This window comes from Peromyscus maniculatus, chromosome 14, assembly GCF_049852395.1.
Source record: "Peromyscus maniculatus bairdii isolate BWxNUB_F1_BW_parent chromosome 14, HU_Pman_BW_mat_3.1, whole genome shotgun sequence".
Taxonomy (NCBI): Eukaryota; Metazoa; Chordata; class Mammalia; order Rodentia; family Cricetidae; genus Peromyscus; species Peromyscus maniculatus.
This window is the reverse complement of record NC_134865.1, coordinates 5,975,198-5,995,883: the sequence shown is the minus strand read 5'-3', so window position 1 is coordinate 5,995,883 and position 20,686 is coordinate 5,975,198. Positions and strand designations below refer to the sequence as shown.

General features: G+C 42.5%; 1 protein-coding gene across 2 annotated transcripts in view; it reads left to right on the top strand.

Moving 5' to 3' along the window:
* The window catches only part of Fancm (FA complementation group M), a 67,257-nt gene that overhangs the window by 13,242 nt on the left and 33,329 nt on the right, over positions 1-20,686 (top strand). For both annotated transcript variants that reach the window (XM_076550570.1, XM_042260507.2), the window contains exons 6-14: positions 2,393-2,525; positions 3,777-3,908; positions 5,145-5,231; positions 6,071-6,255; positions 7,768-7,974; positions 9,660-9,864; positions 12,265-12,419; positions 13,265-13,420; positions 15,692-17,531. In XM_076550570.1, the coding sequence (XP_076406685.1) occupies positions 2,393-2,525; positions 3,777-3,908; positions 5,145-5,231; positions 6,071-6,255; positions 7,768-7,974; positions 9,660-9,864; positions 12,265-12,419; positions 13,265-13,420; positions 15,692-17,531 (3,100 nt within the window). The remainder of the gene's footprint in view (positions 1-2,392; positions 2,526-3,776; positions 3,909-5,144; positions 5,232-6,070; positions 6,256-7,767; positions 7,975-9,659; positions 9,865-12,264; positions 12,420-13,264; positions 13,421-15,691; positions 17,532-20,686) is intronic.

The window sequence follows — 20,686 nt, the reverse complement described above, 5'->3', positions numbered from 1 at the left end:
TGGCCTCGAACTCACAGAGATCTGCCTGCCTCTGCCTCCCAAGTGCTGGGATTAAAGGCGTGTGCCACCACCACCCGGTTTTGTTTGGTTTTGTGGTAGGGACTCAGCTATATAGCCTTGGCTGGCCCCAAACTCTGTATGTAGACCAGGCTAGCCTTCACCTCACATAGATCTTTCCGCCTCTTCTGAGATTAAAGACATGAACCACCATGCCAGACTCATATATGTGTTTTTATGTGGGTTCAGGGGATCAAGTTTGGGTCATCAGGTTCGTGTAGCTGGAGCCGTTTCCTGCTGAGCTGCCTCCCAGCCTACATGTTTCAGCTGTTAATAGTCGTTTAGTCTATTTCTGATTAAAATGTAAGGCCATGACATTTAGTCCAATTCTTTTTGTGTTGTTGATTGGTTGTTTTTTGTTGTTGTTGGTGGTGGTGGTTTTGTTTTGTTTTGAGACAGGGTTTCTTTGTTTAGCCTTGGCTGTCCTGGAACTAGCTCTGTAGACCAGCACCCAGCAATTTAGTGCAATTCTTGACACCAGAAGTCATAGGAAGCATTCTAGCAAACTTCTTTTAAAAAAAGGAAGGAAGGAAGGAATGTAGGAAGGAAGGAAGGAAGGAAGGAAGGAAGGAAGGAAGGAAGGAAGGAAGGAAGAAAATTACATTTATTTATTTCTTTACTTGTATATTTATCTATTGGTTGATTGATTTTTTTTTTTAATTTATTATGTATACAGTGTTCTGTCTGCATGTATGCCTGCTGGCCAGAAGAGGGCACCAGATCTCATTACAGATGGCTTTGAGCCACCATATGGTTGCTGGGAATTGAACTCAGGACCTTTGGAAGAGCAGCCAGTGCTCTTAACCAGTGAGCCATCTCTCCAGCCCCCCATTGATTGATTTTGTGTGTGTGTGTGTGTGTGTGTGTGTGTGTGTGTGTGTGTGTGTGTGTGTGTCCGTCCGTCTGTATACGTATATGGGCATGTGTATGCCATGACGTGGGGCGGTCAGAGGACAGCTTGTGAGAGTAAGTTCTCTTCCACCGTGAAGGTTTAGGGGTTGAACTCAGGGCGTTAGTCTTCATGGCAAGTACCTTTACCTGCTGGGCCATCTTGCTGGCTCACATGCTTCTTGTTTAATTTTACTAGAAAAATAGTGGATGGATAGGAAAACTTATATCATACTATGTCTGAAGTCAGGAGAGATGTTCACCATACAAACAGGTTCTGAGTCCTTTGAAATGAGAATAGATCCGCATACAGAAGGCCAGAGGCAGCTGAAAGAGGACAGAAACTAGTGTGGCCGAGGCAGGGATTGGAGGTGATTAATGTAAATGTGACCACATGGGACTAGTTTGCAATGTTATGGCAAGAAACTAGCAGGGAAAGGTGGATTTAAGTTGGATGTGGTAACTGATGGCCATAATTTCATCATTGGGGACGTTGAGGCAGGAAGATTGCTGGGTTGCTCAGAGTTTTAAGACAGCCTAGGGTACAGGCCGGGGGGGGGGGGGGGGGGCCCTGTCTGAAACAAGTAGATAAGTGGAAGGAAGAAAGGAAAGAAGGGTGGGAGACAGGAAGGAGGGAAAAATGTCTATCACATACAGGACGATAAGTCTCAGTGAGCTTTTACAGCTCCTACAGATGTCCCTCTTCATTTCTGTGAAGTGAGCAGAGCAGTACCTGTCTCTGCGCTGCTAAGATGAAGTGAGCTTGCACAGGAATAGACGGAGAGCACTGCCTAATACCCAGTGTTACCCTTAGGACAGGTTTACATGGCGTTCCGCACTGGCACTGGCGTCTACATTGATTATCTGTCCCATCTGGGTGGCACATATCTACAGTCCCTGCAATTGATAGACAGAGGCAGGAGGATTGCCTTGAGTTTGAAGCCAGACTGGGCCAAGAGCTTGTGATATACTCAAACACACACACACACACACACACACACACACACACACACACACACATATACGAGTGAGAGAGAGAAAGATTAATAAAACAAAATATTTGTCCTTCATGAGGCTAAGTTGTTTTCCATTTCAGTCATACCTCATATATTTGCCTCAGTGCTTGACCTATGATAGATAATTATTGATGGCTTTGAAAGAACATATGAACCTATATATTGCAAATAATTTACCTATGAAGAAAAATGATAAAGACTGGTTTCCTGTTGGGTTTCTTTTTCTTAGGAGATAGGCTTTATATGGAAACTACATGATGCTTCCATAGCCCCACCCTGTAACATATCACTCAGTAGAACCATTAACTCATAACCAGTGGAGAGGGTTGGTTATTCTGATCATTTGAACCATATTGAGTTACAGTAACAATTGTCATGGAGGTGTGTCTTCATTTTCTTCTCTGGTTAAATCTGACATGTGTTTCTTCCAGGGAATTCAACAAGGCATAATTGAGGGTGAGTTTGCCATCTGTATTAGTTTATATCATGGATTTGAGTTATTGCAGCAAATGGGAATGCGATCGTTATATTTCTTCCTTTCTGGAATCATGGATGGAACTAAAGGTAAGTTATATGACCTTGTTTTAAAGAAACAATGAAATGTGTTATTCTGGTTCAAGGCATTGAGCAGTTTGAATCAGCTTAAACTTGAGTTAACTTGTTTTCACTGAAAATAAATTTCTTTCATGCAGTATATGCTGTTCACTGTTTGCTCTCCTTCATCTTCTCCCAGATCCTCCCCACTGGTCCAATTCCCTCGTTCTTTCTCTCTGTCTTTAGGAAACAAACAGAAAAAAAATTAAATTAAAGAAAAAGAAAAAGCATGAGAAACATATATACACACAAAAACAAAACCCATGAACACACAAAATCAGAAGCTGTAAGCAAGCAAAAGATCAGTACGGCAAAAAATACCCAGACAATACAATTTGAGACAAAAATCTTCAAAAATACCTTTGAGATTTTTTTTTTTGTGACGGTCATCTGTCGGTGGGCATGGGGCCTTGCAAGCATGGTTTGTATACCCAGTGAGACTGGAGTTGGAGAAAACTAATTTTTCCTTGCAAGCTGTTGTCCGTTGGAGATAGCCGCTAGGCCAGGGATGGGAGCTGTGTCCACTTCCCCTCTCAGTACTGTATGTCCTGTGTGTCGGTCAGTCCTGTTGTGTCCGAAGGCCTTGTTTCCTTGGTATCCTCCATCCTCTCTGGCTCTTACACTCTTTCTCTGCCTCTTCTTCTGAATAGCTGCCCGATCACTCAGTGAAGGAGTTTGATGGGGATATCTCATTTAGGACTGACTGTTCCAAGGTCCTTCCTTTTCCTCATATTGCACAGGTGTGGGTCTGTGTTAGTTCCCATCTGCTGCAAGGGGAAGCTTCTCTGCTGAATGTTGAGCAATGTTCTGACTTATGGGTATACCAGAGTGTCCTTAGGAGTCATTACTATGTAACTGGAGTTAACTTTAAATACTTTGTTTTTAAAAGCAATGGGCTAATATAATGGAGTTCATGTTTCATTGTTTTTGGTAGCTTGCTAGAAAATCGTGTATCATAAATGTGGGACTAGCCCAGGCAGTGGTGGTGCACACCTTTAATCCCAGAACTTGGGAGGCGGAGACAGGTGGATCTCTGAGTCTGAGGCCAGCCAGGGCTACACAGAGAAACCCTGTCTCAAACAAACAACAAACAAAAATGTTGCATGAGAACAAGTGGTTGATAATTTTGCCTTCATGGTTAAAACTTCATTTCTTTGTAATAAGCAGTAAATGTCGACAGCTCGGCCCGTGTTTATGTGAAACCTTGTCTTGCTTTTGAAGGACTGGCACGGGTGAAGACCGAGCTCGGCCGGAATGAGGACTTCATGAAGCTCTACAGTCACCTGGATGGTGTGTTCGCTCAAGTGCGAGATCCTTCAGCCGGCGGCGGCGGCGCTTCAGCCCTGCAGAAAGGTGTGGTACTTCACCAGGAAGTGTGGGTTTATTTTAACTGAGGACAGTGGTAGCTGCTTGGGAGGCCAAGGTAGAAGCATGTCAGCCCAAGATTTTAGGCCAGCCTAGGCATTGTAACAAGACCCCTTCAGAAAAAATAAATACTATCTATGGGTTTTCTTGATTAGGATTAATGTTGAAACATCTCTCTATGTACACACCCGTCTATTTTGTTCTGCTTGTATAGCAACAGGCCTGTTAAATGAATGTTGTTCAGTAAGTTAGGGTATTGAGATTGATGAGTACAAATTTGTATAAGGCTAATAAACGTTAGATAAAAAATATCAGTGGTAGTTACTGCTCATGAAAATTCTCAGAACTACTTAACATTGAAATATGGTTTAACTAAAAATATTTTTTCCCTTTTACTTTTCTGAGTCCATTTGAACTCCCTCTCAGAATGATGTTTTCACAAAAATTAAAGTTCTTGTTTACACTTATATGCTATCGAGAGGGAACTTGCATTTGACAGGTAAAAAGTAAATTTTTTTTTGTGTTTTGAGCCTCTTTTGAGACAAGGTCTCATGTAGCTAAGGCTAGCCTTGAGCTCTTTCTGTAACTGAGGCTGGCCTTGAAGTCCTAATTCTCCTTTTACCTTGCAAGTGCTGAGATTACAACAGTGTACCACCACACATGAATGAAAATTTCAATTTTTGTTTTGTATTTTGAGACAGGGTTTCTCTATAGCCCTGGCTGTCCTGGAGTCTGCTCTGTAGACCAGACTGGCCTCGAACTCACCGAGATCCACCTGCTTCTGCCTCCCAAGTGCTGGGTTTAAAGTCGTGCATGCCACTGCCTGGCTCGAAAATTTTAAGTTTTAATGTGCTTTTTTTTCTTTGCTTTAGATTTAATTTTTATTACTTTTAAGTGTGTGTGTGTGTGTGTGTGTGTGTGTGTGTGTGTGTGTGTGATTGTATCACAGACAGGCTCTTGATATATGGCCTCAAGCTGGCCTAGAACTCAGAGATGTAGGATTCCTCTGGTGCTGGAGTTACAGGTAGTTATGAGTCACCTGATGTGCATGTTAAGAACTAAACTCAGGTCTGCAAGAGCAGTTTGCTCTTACCTACTGAGTGAGCAACCTCTCTAGCCCTAACTTGTATTTTCAAAAAGATGTCACTCCACAATAAGGTAATTACTACGGGCTGAGCACACACCTTTAATAAAATATGTTTGTTTTTTTCCTCCCTTTTTTAGGAAATAAAGAGAAAAAATTTTTCTATAGTCATCCAAAGTTAAAGAAGCTGGAAGAAGTTATAATTGAACACTTCAGGTCATGGAATGGTGAGTAACAGTTTCAAGGCCAAGTAGTTACTGAAAAAAAACTAAAACTCAAGGGAAAAGGTGGATTCTAGTTACTCTGGATAAAGATATTTAGAATTTCTGAGAAAGTTTGGATGGTTAGGAGCAGAAGAAATGATGAGATTTGAAAAATAAGGTTTAAACTTATGAAAAGGTTAGTTTGGGGGCAATGCAGGGAAAATAGAGAATCAAACAGCTTAAGTCGTTTAGTAACCGCAGTGGTTCTGGGTCACTGGGAGACACCAGGAGAGCAAGTGGCAGTCAGAAAGCATTGCCCTTTCCAGTTCCACCCATCCCTCTCAAGCACTGGGACACTGAGGCGGTGTCAGAGTGAACACAGGCTGTGGCATGCAGTCATCGTTGAAGCTGAAGGACCAGCAGGTTTGGAGCTCCCTGGCCTGATTAGACGGGTCCGGTAGTGAAGATGGAAAGGTGGTTGCAGTCAGGTGGAGCTCGACAATGCTTCTGTCTGCAGAGTCTGCAAAGGGAGGTGACATGCATGTGTTTGAATTGATGGACTAGTCAGGTATTGATGATCCAGGAATGAGTTGATTTCTTGACCATGATTTTATGATAGCCAGTGAGAAACAGGGAGTTCAAAAAGTCGTAAATACTTTTTGAAACGGTTACTCCTGAGTATGGCGTTTCAGGCTTGTGCTTGCTAGGAGTTCCTCTCCAAATGCTATTTTGCTTTTTTTTTTTTAGGTGTGATCCTAGGCATTGAACACAAGGCTGTGTACATTCTAGGCGATCTACTACTGAAGTGGTTTCTTAGCCTTTATATGCCTTTTTAAAAACATACAATATTTCCTGTTCCACAGCTAAAAATACCACTGAAAAGAAAAGCCATGAGACCAGAGTGATGGTCTTCTCCTCGTTCCGAGATAGTGTGGAAGAAATTGCAGAAATGCTTTTACAGCATCAGCCAGTGATTAAAGTGATGACATTTGTCGGCCATGCTTCAGGGAAGAACACAAAAGGTTTTAGCCAGAAGGAACAGCTAGAGGTAACTAGTTACTGCTTTTCTAGGTAGTGAAATGAAAATAGAATGGGTTAGCTGTGTATAACCCATCTTCTAATTGGTTACTTAAAGATCATTCTATAAGCAGTTCATGGTGGTGCATGTCTTTAATCCCAACATTCAGGAGGCAAGGACAGCCATTCTCTGAGTTCAAGGCTGGCCTGGTTTACTCCAGGCCAGCCAGAGCTACATAGCCAGATTGTCTCAAAACCAAACCAAACAAAAACCAAAAAAAAAAAAAAAAAACCCTAGCCACAACAAAAAAGATAATTTTACAAGTAATATGGAAGTAAAGATAAGCATGTTTTGAAAGATCAGATAATGTGTTTTATGTAGTTTTGAAACATTTATTTATTCAATCATTTAGTTATCTTTGGTGTTTGGGATAGGAGTTCATACAGTTGAGGCTGGCCTGGAACTGCTGATGCTCCTGTCTCTACCTCCCAAGTGCTAGGATCTCAGATGTATCCATTACCCCGGTGAATGTTGAATGAGTTTGTTCTTACAGCTCTGGCATGTGACCCATGTGACCTTTGGGGTGGTAGAGTTCTAGGAGTAATGAAACATTATTTTAATTTTTACAAAGATTTTTATTTCTAAGTATAGGGGGGCTGGTGAGGAGTTTGTGCATATGATCAAAATAGAGGCCAAAAGTGGGTGTCGGGTCTTTGGAGTTACAGGTGGCTGTGAGCCAGCATGGCATCGGTGCTGGGAACCAAACCTGGGTTTTCTGCAAGAACAGCAGGTGCTTTGAATCGCTGAAGGGGTTCTCCAGCCTTTACTTTAAACTCTTTGTTACATTTAGTTATGTGTGTGTGTGTGGGGGTGGGGTGCATGTGTGTCACAGCATGTGTGTAAAAGTCGGAAGACAAGTTGAGGATGTCAGTTCTCTCCATCTGCCATCCCAGAGATCACACTCAGGCTATGAGGCTTGCTGGCAAGTGTCCTTACGTTGCTGAATCGTCTTTCAGGCCTGAGCCCATTCTTTCTGATTTGCTTATTTATTTAGAGACAGGGTCTGACTTTGTAGCCCCAGCTGGCCTGCAATTATTGACCATCAGCCTCCTGAGTACGGGGATTAAAGGTGAGCACCACCATACAGGCCTAAACATTCTTAGTTTAGATACACCTGACCATACATTTAGTTCTAAGATGTGATAAACAGAAGTAATGGCTTCAGGCTTTTTACCTACCCTCTGCTTTCAATGATGCTAAAAGTAGAACCTGGGCTTGCTCATAGATGGAGAAACATAAAGCTATTTACAGATTTGACTTGGTAATTATAATTGACAATAGTAATTATTATACAAAGGAAGTAGCACTGTTCTTTCCATTTTATCAGTACCGTTTGGACTGACTGTCGTTTTATGACACCCTCCCCGCTTCTCGGCATCCTTAATGCTTTAAAATCTGATTTTACCTTTTCAAGATGAGTAAGAGAATGCAGGGTCTGCAGTTCTGTGATGATGTGAGAATTCTGCGTTGTTTGTGTTTGAGGTGGTGAGGCAGTTCCGGGATGGCGGCTATAACACGCTGGTTTCCACCTGTGTCGGTGAAGAAGGTTTGGATATAGGGGAAGTCGATCTTATAATATGCTTTGATGCCCAGAAGAGCCCCGTTCGCCTCATACAGCGCATGGGCAGAACTGGCCGCCGACGGCAAGGCAGGATTGTTGTCATCCTCGCGGAGGGCCGGGAAGAGCGGGTGAGTGGATGGTGCAAGCTTGGTTGATGTTGACTTTTGAGAAACAATCCAAAGACAGCTGCCCCTCTTTTAGCATTAAAAGTCCAAGCACTCTAGGTAAATGTGGCTTGTTTTCCTCCCCTTTTTATTTGATTCTTAATGTTTTTGTGTGATTATAAGTTTTGAATAAAATTCACTTTCCTAAGCTTTACTCATTCGAAGAAATGCATTTTGGTTCTTCAGCATAAGTCAAAGACACCTTCATTTCAATAACTAATATGTATTACTTCTTTTTAATGTTTCCCTACACTTTTGTTATTTTTTTTTTTTTTTTTTTTTTTTTTTTGAGACAGGGTTTCTCTATATAGCAGCTCTGGCTGTCCAGGAACTCAATTTGTAGACCAGGCTGGCCTCCAACTCACAAAGATCCTCCACCTGCCTCTGCCTCCCAAGTGCTGGGACTAAAGGTGTGCACCACCACTGCCCCAGGCTCATTTTTAATTCTCTATAGCCAAGGTTGACCTAGAACTTGTGATCTTCCTGCCTACACCTCTTGAGCACTGTGATTCCATGTGTGCACCAGGGCTGCCACAGCTGATACAGTACCTACTCCCTGTACGCTAGGCCAACACTACCAACTGAGCTGTTTATGCAGCCTCTCCTTATATTTCCTGGACATCCAGGTGCTTAGATGATTTTCTCAGAACTATATAAAACAGTAGTTTTGCTTTGTACATAATGAGCTAACAACATGGGTGGCAAAACTTTCTAAATATGATATTACACTTTATTACAGTAAAATATCCGCTAACTTTATAACATATTAGGACGAATTCAGTGAGCAAATACAGTTTCACATTACAGCTTCTCTCATCATCTATGATAGTTCTTAGAAATTGATTTAAAATGTTTTATTTACCCTTCAATTCAACCTGAGAAATGAATTCCATTCAGTAGGACTACTCATGTCCTTATAATGTGTGTGATACCCATAAAATGATCCTAGTAAATGTAACGTTCGTACGTCAGGTCAAACTGCAGCCACATTCTGATTTTATTCCCTAGCCAAGCCACTTACCATCATTCTTTAGGTGGGTGTTTTCTCTGTGAAATAGAGTAGAGGCTCATCCGTGAAGAGCCCTTTCTTCGTGCTGGGCGGTGTTTCAAGTGTTGTAGATTAGCTTATGATCTTTCTTCGTGCTGGGCGGTGTTTCAAGTGTTGTAGATTAGCTTATGATCCACTCCGGCCCATGCCTGTGAGCAGAGTGGAGCTTCTGCTGTTGGAGACAGCGAAGGAAGTGGGAATGCAGACAGGTGGCCAAGCTGAAATAAAGGTGTCACTTCCTGTCCCGTGAGCCCTCTCCCTTGCACCAAGAAGAGCCGTATTCTTAGGTCCAAATGTCAGCCATATCAAAAGCAGTAAACCCATAAAATAAATACTTAATGAAATCCTCACATCCATGTGTATATTTCCTTTTTGCACACCGCGGCTAAGCTTATGTAATAACGGATTTTAAAATGGTTTTTCTCAAGTATCTGTTTCCTGATCTGTTTTCACACTCAAGACCAGAGGAATTCTATTCTCTATTACTTAAGTGAATCAAAGTTTAATTTTATGTTTAAAGTAATCACATATTAATTTCTTATTATAGCTAAATGATTATTATAAGAACAATGAAAATTTGTATTTTGTATTTGTTTTTCAGACATATAATCAGAGCCAGTCCATCAAAAGAAATATTTATAAAGCTATTTCAGGTAACAGACAGTTGCTTCATCTTTACCAAGGAAGTCCACGAATGGTCCCTGATAAAATCAATCCCGAATTACACAAGATGTCCATCACACCGGGTGTCTACAAACCAGAGAAGTCCCGGAATGTGCATCGGAAGTCGGTTTCCTCGAGAGGTGGTGAGTAAAACTTTACTCTTGACACATTCCTCCTCCTCCTCTGTTCTCAGTGTGCCCTGTTCTTGTTTACACTCTGGAGCTTGCTTTCCCATTCATTCGTACATCTCCTCAGTCAGGAGTTTGTGGGGCACGGGCTCCAGCAGCTCAGACTCCATTCTGTTACTCCTCACTAAGGGCTTCTCTGGATGACCAGGCTGGTGCCTCAGTTGAACCCAGGTGCCCTCCCTGGCTTTGCTTCTGTCCTGGTCCTTTTCCTTTCATTCCGGGAAGCCGTCTTGACTCTGCACTTACCGCGCTCACTGCACAGAAACTCTTGGCAGGAACCTTGCCCCTAACATGCTTGTTTACAGCCGCACCAACAGCATGCTGAGTGTATTGTAGACGCTCCCAGTTTTGTCATGGCAACAGTTAGGAGGCATTGCTTTGTGAACAGTCCGTAATCCCTCACTATCTGTAGTATCATTCCTGTAGGTGCATGTATGTGTGGCCAAAGAAATAACCGTTTTCTAAAGGGCTTGGAGAACGTGCATCTACACCTCTCCTCTTTCCTGTTGCTCTGTCACTTTGGAGAATTCCTGGAAAATGTTGACTCTACCTGAAAGGAACAGAGCATTCCCTATCTTGTTGTTGTTGTTGTTGTTTCAAGACAGGGTTCCTCTGTGTAGCTTTGGCTGTCCTGGAATTCTCTCTGTATCCCAGGCTGGCATTGAACTCAGAGATCCCCCTACCTCTGCATCCCGAGTGCTGGGATTAAAGGCATATTCCCATTTCTTCTTTGAAAATCTCAGTGCGTGTTTTAAGAGGTTTTGTGTGTTCCCATAGAAAAGATAAGGAATTGTTGATGTGACCAGGGGAAGACACTGGTGGTATAGAGTCACAAACCTTGTAGGGAAACTGAAATGACCTTACCAAGCCAGAGAGGTCCTCTCCACAAAGTTTACAAAGAAACCAGCTGCAGAATAAGCAAACATTAAGTTAGATTGACGTGTGTAATTACACAGTCTACGGCAAACAAAGCAGAAGGGAGTTCTCCCTGTGTGTACACCCAGGCAAGTACAGCCCTTCCATGCACAGTCCAGGATTAGTGGTAACTTGCCTTCATATAGGAGGAAGCCACCATTGGCTACACAGCCTTTCATCCGCCATCTGGTAATTCATAGCCATTTGTACTAATGTATTACATTTAGATGCCTACCTAGACTACATGGCGAGTTCTAGGTCACTTTTGAGACTATGTCAAAAATCAAAGCAAAACAACATTGATAGAATATTTGTTGGTGTCCACTTTTCTGCTCTCCACTCCATTCTGATTTTTCTAGTGTCTGTGATTCAAATTATGTGACTGTGTTCTACAGTTTCTCATAAATCATCATACATGTGCAGTAGAATATAATTCATCAAGGTGTAGAGGCCTGAAGTTCTTTTAAGTATCTGAAACACTGGAATTCCTTCCTTTGTAAAAACATGGAGAGAGGACATGGTGAGATGGCCCAGTGGTAAAGAGCACTGGCTTCTCTCTCTACCAGGGGACCTGGTTTCTATTCTAATTACCCACATGGTGATTCACAACCATCTGTAATTCCCTGTCCCAGGGGATCTGATGCCCCCTTCTGGCTTCCTCAGGAACTGCACACACATGTGGTGCACAACATAAATGTAGGCAAAAACATCTATACACATAACATTAAAAGAAATAAAAAATATCTTTAAAAATTAAAATAAGTCATAGAGCCCCTAAGGTCATTTAGCTCAAGGTCTTAATTTTACACATGGGGAAACATTTTCAGAAAACTCACGTTTATATAATTTCCTACACAGTATTGAGGAACAGTGCAGACCAAAGTCTCTGAGTTCCTGGCTTAGTGACCTGTGAATTTTTTTTTCCTGCCTGAGTTGGGCCAGAGTTCTGCTTCACACTCTGTGTCCCCCTTGCCTCTGTCTCCCCGATCTGTCCCCTCCTTCAGACTTAAGCCTAAAACCCTTGCGGTCCTCAGTGCTCTTCTCCCTCCCCAAAAGCGTCAGAGAAGCATTTTACCACCGCTGGGCTGGCGCTGGTTTTCGTTGGTAAGTCTCTCTTTTTCACAACAGAGTTTACAAACGAGAGTCCAAAGGAAGCCAGGGCCGGGCTCCTTTAGACCTAGCTCTCTTCCACTGTGACGCCCTTGTTAGGTTAGCTCCTAGATGGAGACGACAGGCGAAGAGCAGCCTCGGCGACAGAGGTGGAATGGAGAAGCCGTGCACGGTGGGTTTATGTGGCCCCTTCTGGTTTTCAGAAGTGGAATCTTGGCTTGGCAGAGGCAGAAGCCAGCTTTTAGGTAGGGTTCAGGTGGCACTGAGTATTTTGGGTTTGTCTTGCAGATTCCCGTGAACCTCTTTTTCAACCATTGTTTCGACTTGCAGGGGTGAAAGCTAGTCGTTCAAATAAAGATGGGCTCCTATCAGAAGAGGAACTGAACCTGTGGACCAGACTCTACAGGTTAGGAGACAGGGACCCGGTGAAAGGAGTGGCGTTCCCCCAGTCTCGCTTCCTGTCTTTACAGGAGGACCGAGCCACGGTGAGTCAGCTCTGTGCGGGGCTTACGCAGTGGATTTGTGTCGTTGGAATGTCAGATCACAACTTCAGACCCTTAAGAACTACTGTTTCGTTTGCTTTCGCGTGACCGCTTTTTCTGTAGGTTGTACTTGGATTTCCTGTGACTTGGTTACCATCATCCTGCAGTGCAGTACAGTATGCATGACTATTTCTCTGTTGTGTCTTCGGATCCTCCATGTTTTACCACCATGAATCATACTGTTCCGTGTGCCTTAGGGAAACCTGGCTTTATGTGTTTGTCTACTTATTTGAAATTTTAGTCAAGACTTTAAGTTGGATGCTATTGCTTCCCTGAACAGACGTGGTGAGCTTAGTTACAATGGAGAGAACTGACCCAGGTTGCATGAGCTGGAAGATGCTCAGGGATGATTTCCTAATCTGGCTACAACATGTTTTAACCACTTGCATGGAGAATGACGAATAGCAGGAGGCATGCAGAGTCTCGATCAGCTTATCAGGGACAGTATGGACACCACTTCATATTGTGGGATCTATATACAGCAAAGCAGTGATTTCAAAACCAAACAAAACATATTTTCTCAAATATGTCTCTTAGCATGTTTTATAGAAACTGGAATATGGTAAATCATAACTCAAAGGACAGCTCATTTTAAATGTATTTAAAAGAGCAACTTTATATTTTATAAAATTATCTTCTTTTTTTCCCTTGAGAATTTTAGTTGAAAGTGCATATGTGAATTTAAATGATTTATGTTAAGCTTGTTATTTGCAACTAAGCATGTTTTTAAAATTGTCTTGTGAAATCTCATTTTTTGTTTTTTGTTTTTTTTTTAAATCCTAATGAAGACAAAAGAACAAACTGCTGGAATTCATCAACTCTCACTCTCTGAATGGAGTCTGTGGCAAGATCATCCACTTCCTACACATCAAGTCGACCATTCAGACCGTTGCCACCATTTTATAAGCATTATGCAAATGATAGAAGAAATGAGACATGAAGAGGTAGAGTTTCCTTACAGCTTTCTCTCCTCCCCCTCTTTTTTGCTCTGCCCTTCCTGCCTCCTCTGTTCCTCTCTCTCCCTCCCCCTCTCTCTGTCAGTTTTTGGAGACAGAGTCTTGTTATATAGCTTCAGCTCCAGACTGGCTGCTTCAGTCTTCTGAGTGCTGGGGTTACAGGCCTGTGCAGCCTCTGTGTGCAGCCTGTCATCTTCCTGCCTGGGTGGGGATGGCCTTCTCTTGCTAGTGACTCACGTAAACTGTATAAAATCATTTTAAGATTGTTGTTGTAGAAGCTCGAGAAGGCTCCGTGGTTAAGAGTTGAGATCCTGAATCTGGTTCCCAGCACTCAGTGGTAGTCACAGCTGCCTGCAGCTCCCGCTGCCTGAGGCTCCTGCTGCCTGTGGGGGGCTGGGAAACCCTTACAGACTTGTGGCCTTGCACTCACACCCATACACACAATAAAGGAATTTTTACAATCAAAAAAATAAAAGATTGCTGGGCGTGATGGTGCACGCCTTTAATCCCAGCACTCAGGAGGCAGAGGTAGGTGGATCTTTGGGTTTGAGGCCAGCCTGGTCTACAAAGTATAGCCAGGGCTACACAGAGAAACTCTGTCTTAAAACACTAATACATGAATGAATGAAAGAATAAGATCATTAAAAAAAAGATTCTTGATGCATTGGCATTTAGGAGTTCTTAAAATATTCTCTATCATGTTGGTTGTTTGGTGTCTGTCTTGTATCCTGGTGGTGGACTAAGGAATCATAAATTTCTTTTTTTTTAAAGTGTTTTTGAGACATGATCTCATTATGTAGCTCTGGCTAGCCTGGAACTCTCTCTTTTTACCAAGTTGGTCTTGAACTCACAGAGATCTACTTGCCTCTGCTTCTTATGCTGGGACTAAAGGCCTTCACCACCATGACCCAGCCCTTGGTATCATTAATTTCTTTCTTTCTTTCTTTTTAAGATTTATTTATTTATTATGTATACAGAAGAGGGCACCAGATCTCATTACAGATGGTTGTAAGCCACCATGTGGTTGCTGGGAATTGAGCTCAGGACCTCTGGAAGAGCAGTCAGTGCTCTTAACTTCTGAATCATCTCTCCAGCCCTCATTAATTTCTTGAAGAGCGTTTGTTTGTTTGTTTGTTTGTTTGTTTGTTTTGTGAGTCAGTACTGGGAATTGAACTTAGCCACAGCCCACCCTTGAATAATTTCTTTTTCACTTTCTGACAGGAGTAAAATAGTGAATCACTTATGAGTATGAAATCTGTAATAACTGCCCGCTTCATAGGACTGTTGTATTAAAATGACATAAGACATTTAAACAGTAATTGGCATAAAACCAGTGCTTAATAATTGTAGCTGCTTTTATTGTGGGGAGAGTGATCATGAATACTTTCAAATTAAGAATTTAGTGATGGATCTCAGCAAATCATGTACCATCAAATTAACACATTTACTGAATGATTTCTGTATCTCATGCTGGCTTCTAGGCCACAACTGTAGGGAAGGCAGAGAAAATGTTATGTCTCAGTGAGCATATCTGCTAGCAGGAGACAGACATTGCTGGCCGCAGCAGTTATTTATTATTCCAGAGTGTGGAGAGGTGAGTGGTTTCCCTTATGAGTAGCAGAGGAGGAGGGGAGACAGACTGTACTACAGCTCGAGCTGATGAGCCAGAAGGAGGACTTAGAGATTCACCTCAGAAGTTCTTGGTTGGAAACTTGAAAAAAGATCTTGGCTAAGAATTTTGCTTAAAAATAGAACTACATATACCCAAAGCTGTGGTCTACCATTGTTTTAGGGGCCTTAAGGGGAAAAAAAAATGTTTTTGCCACATGGGGTGTATGCCTATAAACCCAGCACCTCGGAGGCAAGACCCAGTCTCAGAGCAAAGTAAACAGACAAGGCAGTTCTCAGTTTATTCACTATTGAGAATTCAAATTTACTATATGTATTTTTAGGAAATTAATTTTTTAATTAAATGTTGAGTATTTATAGCTTTACCTATTAATTGAAGTTGTTCTTTGTAGGAATAGCCTCCATGGTGGTTCTGTGTCTTGAGTACTGAGATTAAAATATTAACCAGTGATTTTATAGTGATGTGGTTTAGGTTTTTTTCCTAGATTTGTTAGAATTTGGGGGATTTAAAACAAAAGCAACTGAATGATATTGGTTTTTAGAAAAATATTTTAATATAGAGTGAAACTCATTTCTCAGAATGGGCTTACTTTGGTTTTCTGTGACTTTTTCCTGTTTCTTATTTTATAGGATGAATGCAGCTATGAGCTGACAATTAAGCCTTTTCTACAAATGGAAGATGTCAGCTCAACATATAGGAGTGCATATAATAATCTAGCCAGTGTCAGCAGTATGACTCGTGAGAAATCTTCATTTAGACAGAGTGTAGATGAACGCACTTCCTCCTCGGTGAGAGAGTCTGAGGAAGAGTGTCCTGGGACTGTTAGACAGACTCCTCCCGGGCGTGCTGAGATTACTTCTCTAAGGGACAAAGCTTCCAGAGCAACGGGAAAAGACGCGGCTAGTGAAAATTGTGACAATTGCGACGACGAGGAGGGTGCAGCTTCTCCAGACACCGGCAGACGTTCTCCTGCAGAAGCTCTTGCCCGGGTAGACCCGCCGAATGGCGAAAGGGTGGCAGGGGCAGATGGAATCACCACCACGGGTGCTGTTAGCAACGATGACGGCCACCCGGGAGCATTACTAACGGAGTGTCAGGCCACAGATAAATCTGGCTCGTCTGCCAGGTACTCCTTAGACTCTGGCTATAGCAGTTTCAGTGATGAGAAATCTATTTCGTCGCATTTGATCCTTCCGTTGGAAGAAGAGCTGTACACAGAGAGAGCAGCGGAGCCGTTTTCTAGCAGTCGCCTGGTGACAGGAGAGGCACTTGCTAATGTGGAGAGGTTGTTAGCCCGTTCTCCCCCGTCTCTCAGTGGACTCTCAGACCTGGAGCATGAAGTCACTCGGGGTCTTGAACTTGACGATACGTCCTGCTTACCCTCCTCAGAGCATGGACACAGTCGTGAACCTGCCGCTGTGGTGTCACACTCGGCTGTGAATGCTCAACAAGATTTAGAAGCGAGTTCAGTGAAACGTATTAATCATCCCTCTGAAAACCGTTGTCTCTTTGGCACAACTGATAGTAAGATTTCTGATGAGCCCTCTTTCTGCGCCTCTGATAATAAAGCCCAAAATAATATTAAAAATAAAAACTCAGTATCTAACAATTATGCTCAAGTACAAGTAAACCTTGCAAAGAGTTTGGTTGACAGAAATAGCCACGATGATGATACTGAACCCCCAGCGTTCACCAATGAGGGCGAGAGCTTGCTATTATTTGATGATAGTATGGAAGACTTAAATGGTGTGGGCCTTGCTCCCTTCGACAGTGATAGCCGGCCCCCGTGTGTGCCAGATAAAACTCTTACATGTGAACTGCCTCTAGTCTCTAACTTCTTAATTTCTGATGAGCTTTTGTTAGATGATTCTGAACCGGAAGATCAAATCATCCGTGACACCAAGAGCTGGAAACCTCATGAAGGTTTGAAAGACAAACATGAGGACCTGAAGACCGAGGGACACACTTTTGATTGCTCTGGGGATTTATTTTCTGTTACCTTCGACTTGGGGTTCCGTAGTTCAAGTTCTGATGATGAAATCACGGGCCGTGTGTCAGGTAGGAGCAGCACACAGGCAGTGGCTGGTCTCCCCGGAAGGCATTCTGATAATGAGGAGATAAAGGATGCCAGTGATGCTGTAGAGCCGCCGGGTGGAGCCGCATCACCAATCCCGACAGAAACCGAGCCGTGTTCACACTCTGCAGAGCGGAGAGAACCTGCCTCTCCCCGCTTCCCCTCATGCTTGCCAGTGAAGGAGAGAGTTATGAGTACGCCGATTTCTAAAGCAGGCATGTGGAGCCTGCGTTTTGAGACAGGAGCAGGCGTGCTTAAGACACAAGATTCCACTGAGGAGAAAGCCAGTGTACAGAGTTTCAAAGTGACGTTGAGTCCGAGATTTGACGATTTAGGAGAAGAGGCCAAAAGCAGTGATCAGGTCTTTCTGCATTTGTCTCCTCAACACACTGCAGGTAAGAGTTCATCTCTATGAAATCTATGAGTTTCTGGAAAACATTCCAGAAATAAGTCTGTACTATTCCAAAACTAACTTTTCTCAGTATATATATCAATGTGTGTATACATACATACATATATATACATATACACACACACACATACACACATACATATATACATATAATTGGAAAATTACGTGTGTATTCTTTCTTAAGCAGATGCTCATCATTGGGAAACTTGACTCTGTGTGCCACAGGAATGCTTTATGCTCCTTACTGTCAAGTGTACAAAGAAGTGTAAAATTTGGCACAATTACTTGATTGTAAAACACAAACAAGCCGGGCAGTGGTGGCACGCACCTTTAATCCCAGAGGCAGGTGGGTCTCTGTGAGTTCGAGGCCAGCCTGGTCTACAGAGCAAGTTCCAGGAAAGGATCCAAAGCTACACAGAGAAACCCTATCTCAAAAAACAAAAACAAAACCAAACAAAGCAAAAAAAGTTTAGAAGGCAGTGAAAAGATGTTGCGGTAGATTAGCTTGGAAAGTATTCGTGGGTATTGCTGACTTTCAGTTTGGCTCCTGAGGAATGTGTATAATTTAGATATTGAAAATAAAGAATTGGGGTGTTAAAAATAATGAAACAAAGGAAAGGAAGGAAATTGTACGCGTTTGTGGGGAGAATTGGAAATTTTGATGGCCTACTGTCACAGTTACAGAAAGACTGGAAACATGTGGATCACTACTAGGTATTAACTAACTTAAGCTGGAGCCAGGTGTGGAGGTGCCTGCCTTTCACTGTAGCCCTCTGGAAGCAGAGGCAGATGGAGGATGAGTTGGAGGATGGCCTGGTCTACATAATGACTTACAGGTCAGCCAGGGTTATACAGTGAGACCCTCTCTCAAAATAAAAAACAAAACAAAACAAAATGACTTAAGATGGTGTGGTGATGTGGACTTACTAGTCCCAGCATTCGGGAGACTGAGGTAGGAGAGTCGTGAGTTAGGACCAGCCTGGGCTGCATAGCTGATGAGGTCCTGTCATCAGAGTGTCTTTTTAAGTCCTGGTGTGAGTTTGAACTCTCACTGACTTATAGACTGTACAAAACAGGAGCAGATGTAAGATGAAATGATTTCCCCTAATCTTGTTTCTATGTTATTCAAGGGAAGGGCATCTTTGAAGGAACAAAGTAAGTTCTAGAAATGTGTTTGATTTTCTTGGTTTTGTTTTGGGAACAGTGTTTCACTGTGTAGCACAGGGTAGCCTTAAATTTGAGTTCCCCCTGTGCATATCTGTCTTTCCAGTGCTGGAATTACGGGCATATACCACTACGCTAGTGGAATAGTGTTTAAGTTTTAAAACATAGCTCATGGAATGCTCTGCTCTGTCTACTCACTGGAACCCTCTGCTCTATCTGCATTAATAAGGAAGTCTGTAGCTAGTACTTTTTTCTTCACCTAATGAGAAGAGAATTTAGCATTATTTACCATACTGATTGGTGGTGGTGGTGGTGGTGGTGGTGGGGGTCCTTAAAAACTCCACAGAAGCAGTTAAAAACTAAGCTTCCAGAGTGGTTATTGCTATAGCTAAACAATTTATTTAACTCTGTTTTCTTTAAAAGATAATGAAAGTGCTGGGCATGGTGGTGCACGCCTTTAATCCCAGCACTCGGAATGCAGAGGTAGGTGGTTCACTGTGAGTTTGAGGCCATCCTGGTCTACAGAGTGAGTTCCAGGACAGCCAGGGCTACACAGAGAAAACCTGTCTTAAAAAAACCAAAAGAGAAAGATGGCTCAGAGGTTAAGAGCACTGACTGCTCTTCCAAAGGTCCTGAGTTCAATTCTCAGCAACCACATGGTGGCTCACAACCATCTGTAATGAGATCTGGTGCCCTCTTCTGTATACATAATAAATTAATAGACAATAAAAAAAAAGACAATAGAAAAAAAAGTTGGAATATGCAGTGTTCAGTATCTCACTCCATTTCAGTAGTTCAGCAAATCAACAGCTTTTTAGCTGAGTGGTATCAGAGTCAGAATTTCAATTAGAGTTTGACTCATCTGGAAGTTCTTCTGAAGCATGGAGAAGCTCCTCCCAACAGACTGCTTCAGGAGGTTGGCCATGAATACACAGGAATCATTTGTTCATGCCTGCCCTGCCAGTGGAAGGTCCTGGATTAGGACTCAGGGCCTGTGACTATTCTCCATGTTTCCTGTTCTTTCTCACTATATGTAGACCCAGTGAGGTTTCTAATCCTGATTCCTCTTGATAAAATCTTGAGCATTCCCAGAACTTTTCTCAGGACAGACCAGTTTAAACACAATTGCCTGTCATGTTCTATATATCAAATCTGGGAAAGCACAAAGCAAGGCAGAAGCCATATCCGAATCCAGGGTACACTGACCAGATCAGGTTCTATAGCTATGTTCTGACATCCAAGAATAAACATGTCTTATACGTTGAATGTAAATGTTTAACACAGGAGGCATGAACTAACATCCAAGAACAATTCAATGAACAAAATGCACCCGAGGAAAAAGGCCCTCTGCCTTTTTTCCTGGAGCCTCTCTCACAGATCTCCAGGGCATTGTTCACCATGCATCACTCAGACACGTTACTCGGTGCATTTCTTCTAACATAACCCCGAGAAATCTTAAGAAATTTTCAGGAATGGATTTCTAGTGGATCTTCTTGGAGATCACTCCATTGCACACTCTCCCTGTCCACAAATCCTTTGAATAAAAGCCCTTCTCTACTTGGGCATTTTGCTGAGATACCAGAAAATAATTCTTTAAGCCCTATAGCAGGCCTCTTGTCTGTGAGGGTCTTTGAGGATCATCCTTTAAAAACTCAAGGTACCTTTTTTTCTGCCTGCTAGCTACCATGTGATGTGCCACCTTTGACCTTCTTGAGGTCTTCCCCAAGTGCTTTCAACTTCATGTTTTCCTGGCTCTCCTCTGGATTTGATACTTGAGTGGAAGATTTATCAATTTTAGTATTTTTATTGTTGTTGTTGTCTAGAGAGGCTGGGAATTTTTAAGATCAGTAAGTTCAGCTGCTTCATCTTTTAAAGGAGTATATCTCTGTTTTGCTGTCACAGCAAGAATCAGCTGCTGATACCATACAGATCTCCTACATGCATTCTTAGCTGTCTTGGGGACATGTCCTACTT